General features: G+C 35.8%; 1 protein-coding gene across 4 annotated transcripts in view; it reads right to left on the bottom strand.

Annotated features, from left to right (window-relative positions):
- The window catches only part of IFT88 (intraflagellar transport 88), a 224900-nt gene that overhangs the window by 52581 nt on the left and 162985 nt on the right, over positions 1-9334 (bottom strand). For all 4 annotated transcript variants that reach the window (XM_004388400.2, XM_023742461.1, XM_004388399.2 and 1 more), the window contains one exon: positions 8232-8338. In XM_004388400.2, coding sequence (XP_004388457.1) covers positions 8232-8338 — 107 coding nt within the window. The remainder of the gene's footprint in view (positions 1-8231; positions 8339-9334) is intronic.

Raw genomic sequence — 9334 nt, forward strand, 5'->3', positions numbered from 1 at the left:
TTTTGGCAAGTTTGATTATAATATGTCTTGGTGACCTTCTTTTGGGATCTACCTTATGTTGGGTTCGATGTGCATCTTGGATAGATATCTTGTCATCTTTCACGATATCAGGGAAATTTTCTGGCAACAAATCTTCAACAATTCTCTTTGTATTTTCTGTTATCCCCCCGCCCCCCGTTCTGGTACTCCAATCACTCGTAGGCTATTCCTCTTGATAGAGTTCCACATAATCCTTAGTGTTTCTTCATTTTTTTAAATCCTTTTATCTGATTTTTCCTCAAGTAAGTTGGTGTCAAGTGCTTTATCTTCAGTCTCACTAATTCTGACTTCCATTGCCTCAATTCTGCTCCTATAACTTTCTATTGAGTTGTCTAATTCTGAAATTTTATTGTTAATCTTCTGGATTTCTGATTGTTGTCTCTCTATGGATTCTTGCAGCCTCTTAAATTTGTCATTATGCTCTTTTCTAATCTTTTTAATTTCCTCTATTGTGTGTCCTGTGTTTTGCTTAATTTCCTTTCCTAATTTTCCTTTCCTAATTTCTTCCTAATTTCTTGAAGAGTTCTGTATATTAATCTTTTGCATTCTGCCTCTGGTAATTCTAAGGAATTTTCCTCCTCTGGAAAATTTCTAGAGTCTTTATGTTGGGAGCTTGCTGAAGCCATCATGGATTGCCTCTTCATGTAATTTGATATTGACTGTTGTCTCTGAGCCATCAATAAGTTATTATATTTATTTTATGTTTGCCTACTGTGTCCTAGCTTCTTGTTTTGTTTTTATATGCCCAAATAGGTTGCTTGTATGAGCAAGTTTGATTATTGGCACCTTTGAAGCTCTAATGCCCTGTCACCAGGTAGTTAGATCTGTTACTAGGTATGTGAGGTCAGAAGTCTGTCCACTCCTGCTGTATGGATTCAGCTCAGGTGCCCAGGTAGACAGCCATCAAGTGTGTGGTGTAGGGTCTCACTGACAGTCCTAGACAGGTATGGATGACTGGTGTAGGCACAGGCATCTGGCTGCAGCATGGGACACACTCTAATCAAGGCAGGGGGCTGACAGCCGCCCCCAAGCGTCCAAGAGGAAGGCATGTCCCTGTTCCCTAAAGCGCATAGGTGGGTGGGTTTTTCAGCTGGACTATGAGCAGCTAATGCTGTTGGTTGTAAGGAGTGGGGGCACTTCTTATTCATGGGCCCCTACTGCAGGTGGCTAGGTGGCGTGGGTGGAGTCACCAGTCCACAGGCCCCTGATGTGGGTAGGTGAAGACCCTGTTTAATGGGCAGAGCAGTGTCAAGTGTCAAGAACCTGCTACTTCACAGCTGAAACAGTTGAAGTTAGACATCCGGTATATACCCTGTTGTACTGTGGTAATGAGGGCCTATGGTGTTGAGATGGGCCCATGCAAGTCTATGCAGGGGGAAAAGCACTCAGTGTCCATGGATCCTTTACTCCTGTGGCTAGGCAAAGGAGCTGTGCCCACCCTGGGTTCCTGGCTTAGGGGAGCCGGCAGTTTATTTTTTCCTGTTTGTCAATTTGTTCACTCTCCAAGACAGGGAGAATGGCTCCGGGCATGTGACGGTTCCTACTTCTGGCCCAGGGGACTCGGGTATTGCTGAAGGTGGTCCAGGACCCTGTGCAGAGCAGGGAGTGGGGAAGTAAATGGGAGAGAGGTTTTTTTCCCTAAGTGGAGTGTTTTTGATCCACATGGTAAACCATATGCAAGTACTTATCTTTTGTGGAGGGCTGCTTCTCACTGGTTCTGCATGGCCAAGTAGACTCTAAGCAGCTGGGTCTCTCCCGGCGCGGAATACGCCTCCCGAGCACCGATGCTTGCCTGCTTCACCGCTCACCGCTGAGCTCATCATGCCTGAAGGGCTCAGGCTCTTGCCGGGTGAGGTCTGGCAACTCCTCGCTGCTTCTGAACCGTCTCTCCCTCCTCCTGCCACTCAGTCCGGTTCCTCAACCCTGCCTTTGATGTTCAGGGCTCCCAGACTCCCATATATAATCAAATCACTTGTTTTTTTTTGGTCTTTCTTGTAAGAGGGTCCACTGGAGGCATCTGACTACTTTGCCATCTTGGCCCCATCACCTCGCAGTCAGCTTCTTATTCCATTCGGTGCTTGGCTGAGTTCTTTATCTCTTCATTTGATGCTTAGGGTTTCTGGATTTACATGTGTCTCTGTTTGACTTAGTTTTTCAGATCTTTGCTGTGGAAGGACGGCGTGGTGCTTCTGTCTATAGTGCCACGTTGCCTGGAGGTCCAATTTCCACAGCTCTTGATGTTCACCTCACATCACATGCCACATCTCTCTGTGAGCTGTATAGTAGAATAACTGGGGTTCATCTCATTTGCCGTCACACTACAAGCATCTTGAGCACTGTGCCAACTCTTCTACATCTCTGTATCTTCCACAATTCCTAGTGTAGCCACCGCACAAGCAGATTTTAATACATATTCCCTGTGTGAAAGCACTAAGAAACTAACACAATGCAATGCAAGAAAGCACCTGAAATCAGTGACCTTTAAGAAAAGAAGTGATTGGTAATCTTACGCTGGAAAATGTAATCAATGCCCAAATGACTACAAATTTGATGCCAAGGATATATATTATATTCAGTATTTTTTTGTGTGAATTTTGTAAATGCAATAATGTATAAAATGTGTAAGATATTCTGGTAACTTCTATTGCTTATATAAACTCTTTGAATTTGCAGTTTTTCTATATACAGCCAGTCTACAAATTATGAACGAATTCCATTCCTAAACCTGTCTTTCAGTCAAATTTGCACATAAGTCAGAATAGTTAGGTACAGCTTGTATCTAACATCTGTCAAATGTTTGTCTTAGTATATAGTATAGTTTCTTTCCATGCATAACAAACATTAAAGAAACACTTTGGATACACTACAACACCTTTAACATAACAATACAGTAGTAATAATTATGTTTTGATATGCATTGCAAAGCAGTGTCCATTTGTTATTACGAACCATTTCATATACCTCAAATTTTTAATATAATAAGCTTTATGGAGTTTGGTTTGTAACTACGGGTTGTACGTAAGTCGGAAATTCATAACCCGGGGACTGCCTGTACTCAATTTTAAAGGCAAACCTTTATGAGACCTTACTACTGAATCTCTTTCCTTTTAAGAAATATAACCAAAAGGATTTCTGCTTAACTAGATTATATACTTATTTTCATTGTTTTCTTTTTTAGTAATAACTGAAAATTCAGGAGTAAATATTAATTATATTTTATATTAATTTTGAATGTTATATGATATTTTGTAAATCTGGCCAAAAGAAAACAGTTTTTGAAATTCTTTGCTGATTTTTTTGGGGAGAAAAATGGCAAACTGATTCAGCATTTGTCTATTTGAATATTTTGAAAATGTTGAAATTTGACTTAAAACTGGCATTACTAATATACTTCTATTTTTGAACTAGCAGGTAACTTTCCAGGTTTTGTAAATAATTTATCTAATCACTTTTCCTTCTAATAGTTTCCTTTTGTTCTCTAATCTTCTTTGGTATTTAGTTGATACTTATTATTTCCTTTTTTGTAATTCAAATGTTTGATTCTCAATTCCTGCCCTTCCCATTTTGCTCTTTTCCAGGCCTACAATCTAACTTGGACAGACTTCCTTGAAGTTAATTTTTTTTCATGTTTAATGAAGCAGGAAAGCGAAACTTCTTTTAAAAATTAGCATTGCTAAGGGCTCAGAGTGTTCTGACACAAGGGGAAGAGAGTCTTTGTGCCTACAATTGCTTACTTCCCGCAGGATCAATGTACAACGTGCGTGGATTTCTTCTTACTTGGGAATGTGGGTCCCCAAGCACAAGGGGGAGAACAGTTTTCCTTCCAAAACAATTCCAGGAAGAGGGTTATTTTTTCTTAAGAAAAACCAGTCTACATAAAACTTTAGTTTTAACATCCTAAAATATGAGTTACCCTGACCCACAAAAACCTGACTCAGTTTATTTTTCTTTCTTAGATCTACACAAATCCATTTCTACTTTTAAATAATTTTTAAACATCCCACGCATGATTTATTTTATGCCCACTTTATTTGTTTGCTTTTTCTTAAATCAGATTCCATATCCTAAGTTGGTTATTTGATCACTGCAAGGTGACTCTTTGTGAGCATATACTTTAGATTAGTGCTTCTCAACCTCCAGTGAGTATCAAAATCACCTGGCGAAAACACATGAACACACAGATTCCTGGGCCCCACACAGATTTTAACTCATTAGGTCTGGGGAAGGGTTTGAGATTCTGCAATTCTAATAAGTTCCCAGGTTATTTTTATGCTACTGGTCCAGAGACCACACTTTGAATAACATTCTAAGACATGTCTACTCAAATTATGGTAGGCTGATATCAGAGTACATTTTAATTCATAAGTTACTAACTTAGGGATATATTTATAAGCAGTATAAGAACAAGGAATGTATATAAACTGAAAACAATAATTACTTGAATCATCATATTTATCAACCATTCAAAAGGTAGTAAGGCATAGTAGTTAAGAGCCTGGACTTTGGAGCCAGTCTGCCTGAACTTGAATTGTAGGCCCGTCTGCTGATAGTTATGACTTGGAGCAAGTTTCTTAAAACTACTATGGGTCTCAGTTTTTTCATCTGTAAAAAAAAGCCACAATAATGCCTACTTCATAGGATTATTGTGATGATTAAACTAATGAATATATGTAAAGCACTTAGAACAGTGCCTGTACTTATCATGCACTCAATAAATGTTAACTGTTACTATTATTAATGTCTAATTAAGCAGATGCAATAAAGCGACATTAATGGGAAAAGAGCAATGAGAAACATGAAGATTGTTAACATTACTCAGGAACAGTTTACTCAGGCTCCTTACTTCTCCTTTGCTTCCTGCTGCAAACTTCTGCCATTATCTGGACTTGCAGAGGAAAAAAAGGGAGAAAGACTGAGGGTCAATCTGTACTCTTTTCAGCAGCTCCAGGTAAAGGTTTGGTATGGTTATCTGTGATATCTCTGGTTTTAATTACATGGCTAATTCATGAGGTGTCTCAGTTCAGTAATATGGAATTGCTCTCCTATAAAGAATTACAGAAGCCAACAGCTACAGCAAGAAACACCTGAGAAGCAGACTGATGACAGAAAGTTACCAACCATAACAAAGATAATCTGACTATCTAACGAAGTGAAAATGTTTAAATAAATCAAGAAATATCTGTATAATGAGGTATTTTGCAAGCATTAAAAATGATTTTTATGAAGAAATTTTAATTATGTAGGAAGAATAGTAAGCTTTTGCATCGGGACAGATTTTAAACAAGAAGTACACAGAAAAAGTAACGAGAAGTTTTAAGTTCAAATTTAGAAGAGGAGAGGTATCCTTAATTCAGAAGTTTATCTATTATACTTTGTTTCATAATTAATAGTGTTTTATGCACTACACAAGCTAGGAAACAAAATGTCCTGCCCTCTGGGCTCCCAATCTAAGATAAATTGAAATGGGACATACAATAATTAACTGAGACATTAGAGTGAACGGAGAAGTTAGGTCTCAGATACATGAGAGTTCTCTCTTGTTAAAACTCTTTTTCCTAGGACTCTTCTTTTCCACTGGCTTTTTCCCCTCTCATTTGAGTTTATAACCAAAGCTTAAGCGAGAAAACATTTTTCTAATGTTGACTTAATGAGTAGCACCTAACACTAATAGAGAAAACGCTTATATGAATATAGAACACCTTGAGAAACGAAGAAGCACTGTGGAAGAAAAGGAAGGGGCCATTAATGATGAAGTCTAGAGAAATCAATTAGATTTCAAGGAAATTGAAAAACAAGATTAAATGTTTATTTCTGTACTTTGTGGATGAGGACTATGAATCTACTTCTAAAGAAGGATTAAGGTACAACAAAGTTTGAGGGGAAAAATAGCAAGGAAAAGCTATTCTGAGAGAAGATCTATAAATGGCATTGGGCTTTACACAGATTACAATGAGAGCAGTAATAAAATTGTACCAAAAGAGGCACTGCTGAACTATAGTGAGATGTTAAAAATTTGGACTAAGATACGACACTCAATAATTTAAATGCATCAGTGATAACTCATATGAATTTGATATTCTTAATAAAGCCAGTAGGAAATTATTTTAGTGAGTTCAACGCAAGAATTATTTGCAGTTAATAAATCAGTTATATGTTGAAAATGGGTATTTATAAACTTCCTGGGGGTACTTGACAAATGGTTTGTTCCCATGAGTTTTTAAATATTTTCCCTAAAATACAGTTGACACTAGTAATTTGCATCATACCTATGAAAATAAGGCTTACTAGTTTATTTTTTGAGTATACTCAGTAGAAACTCTTAAGTTTCACCACAAAAAAGTAGTTTTATCTTTTGAAAGTACTGACGGATATGAAAAGAGGTCGGGAATATGAGAGAAATAGAATAAAGTTGACTACTGAAAGAACATATAATTTTGATGGAAAAGGAATTGAGAATTAAGGAAAAAAGCAATTTTAATTACATCCATATATTCATTTATAATAGTAAATTCATTAGCCCATATGAATATTAGTCCATATTTGTCAGCAGAAAAGAGTTTAACAATATGTAAGAGAATGCGATAAGGGAGGAAGGAAAAGCAACGGAAGAGAGGAAGCAAATGTAAAGGTGAGTCACAAGCACTATAAAGACCAAAAAAGAGAAATGTACCTATAATGGTTCAACTAAGATACAATAAAAAAATGGAAAAATTAAACGGTAAACTACAAGATAACTGTGTGTAAAAGTAATTCTGCATATCTTTAAAACGGAATGTTTTAGCCTTCACCCCTCAAGTTAATTTCCTAGGAATTCCTTGGAATCAATGTTTTCTAAAGTTTGAGTTATGATCCCTTATGACCTGGCTGCAAGGAACTGCCAAGGGAATTAGAAAGCTACTTCTTGTCTTTAAGAGTCAACATTAGAAGTCTGCTAAAGCAGAGATGTTAATGCATAGATCAATTTTTCTATTTAAGGTTGTAAGAGAAGTGTATTACACATGACCCATAATTTGTATTAGTTTTTATTCATTGTTCAGTGTAACTAACTTAAATTACTGATACTTAAACTCATGAAGTCTTGAGAATTTGACTCTGTCCCCATGCACCTATGGTACCATACTCAGTAGATTTACATAACAAATTTTGAACTCTAAATAATGTTCTTGGCTTGAAATATACTTCTTTTTTATTATACTGAATGAAATAAATTTCGTAGTGATTATGATGACAATTTTGATACCAGTTTAAACTTTACAAAGCTATCATACCAGCTATCTAATTTAATTAGGTCTCCATGGCAGGTTTTGACTCTATACCCTAGCATGGCATTTTAATATCAACTTGGTGTTTTACAGAACTTTTAAGGTGAAAAACGACGTAGCGCTCACAATTCTCTGACAATTGACACTTAAAAGATCAAATCTTAAAAGCATAAACAAGATAACCACATCTTGAAAGTAAATATAGAACTTTGATTCTCTCCATATGCAAGATAATTAAATTCTTGGAAAAGTCCTTTATCACTACATTTCCACAACGTTATAACAAAAAAAGAGAATCAATTTAATTCCTCTCTCAAAATTGCATTTCAAATATAGCAACACAGGCTTCAAGAATGTATTTTCTTTCTATGAAAAGCAGATAGTAAAAATCATATTAAATATCCTAAACTCAAACTTACAGACATTATTCTTTTAAAAAAGTAAAAATAAGAAAACTGTTTCCCACATACTGTATGAAAAATAAAAATATACTTAAAGTGCTTCATATTAGTATTATCCTCAGGGCTATGTGCTGCCATATAATGAAACAGCTTAAAGAAAAAGTACTATTGTTGTGTACAAGTAATTGCTGTTTATTCTCCATGGGCCACGGGACTTTCCAATTAAAATTAAGCCTGCAAATTAACCCTAAGTTATTTCACGCTGTGGACAATTACAATTATTTGTCTATTAGCAGATATTCACCAGAGACTATACTGAAACCACTGCACTTGTTCCAGTTTAGATACCTTCTTTTGACAGAATTTTATCTTAAAACTAGAATTTTATTTATACCTCCTATTATGCTAAAGCATATATATATATATTTCAATTCTGTTTTTCTGATAGAGGCTCCCAACATCAGTCATTTGAGCTACAGACGGCTGACATTTTGAAAACAGACAGCAATTTTTCGTCCATATGAGATACCTGTTCCCTTATTTCTTTCATTTTTTCCAGTCTTTTGAGTTTTGTTGCATATTCTTGAACTTCTTTTAATCCAATATCTGTGCAGAGACGAACCAAGAAACGCAAACCTAAATTGTGAAAAATATTTTTAGGAAAGTTTTTATGCACAGGGTTGAAAACACAAAAAATCAAATAAAGTCAATCCTTTGGGACTCAGGAATGATGCTCACAAACAGTGTTTCTTGAAAAACAGTCTTCTCATTCTCTAGACCTCGGAGAACTGTCCTTTAGCCTATCTCCATACTCCCTGCCCTCATGCTGCAGATCCTAGAACACTAGCACAAGGACAGTGCTAGAAGAGAATTTAAAAGGTAGACCCAACAGTGATTAACGTTCTGATTTGGAACCTAAACAAGCTACTGAATTTATTCCTAGCCCTGACTGGCAGTTTCAGAAATGGTATCGAAAGTTATAACAGAGACTAGGCTAAAAAATATGGACTGTTTATACCTATCATGATCATAAAAGTTACTAATAAGTGTTTTTTCTCTTTAAAATTTTAATGTTGATAGATTCATTCTTGTAATAAATATTCACACTAAAGGCAAAGCACTGGGAATGCAAAAAAGATATATTTTAGTCACTGCACTTACAGTTGACATCAAATATTTGTAAAATAACCAAAAATAAAAGGTAGAAATGAACACTTACGAATCCACTATCCAATCGATGAACTAGATCATTACCAATACCTTGCTTCTTACTATGTGTTCTTCCTCATCCCATTCCTATACCTCCACCTCCGAATTTTACACTTATTACTTCCTTGCTTAAAAAATACAAAACAAAAAACCTTTTTTATGACTTCTATACATATCCCCAAATAATGTATTGTTTAGTTTTGCTTGATATTGAGTATTATTAAAATAGTATTATTCTACATGCAGTCTTCTGGGATTTTCTTTTTTCACTTAATATTGTGCTTCTAAAATTAATAAAAGCTTTAAAACATGCAGTGGATGCTAAAACTTGCAAGTTACTAAGTTTCTATCTTCCTAAGAATGGCCTCTGCCATTTATGGTCTAAATAACTTTAAAATTTTTTTTTTTTTTTAATATTTTATT

This window comes from Trichechus manatus, unplaced genomic scaffold (assembly GCF_000243295.1).
Source record: "Trichechus manatus latirostris isolate Lorelei unplaced genomic scaffold, TriManLat1.0 scaffold00210, whole genome shotgun sequence".
NCBI lineage: Eukaryota > Metazoa > Chordata > Mammalia > Sirenia > Trichechidae > Trichechus > Trichechus manatus.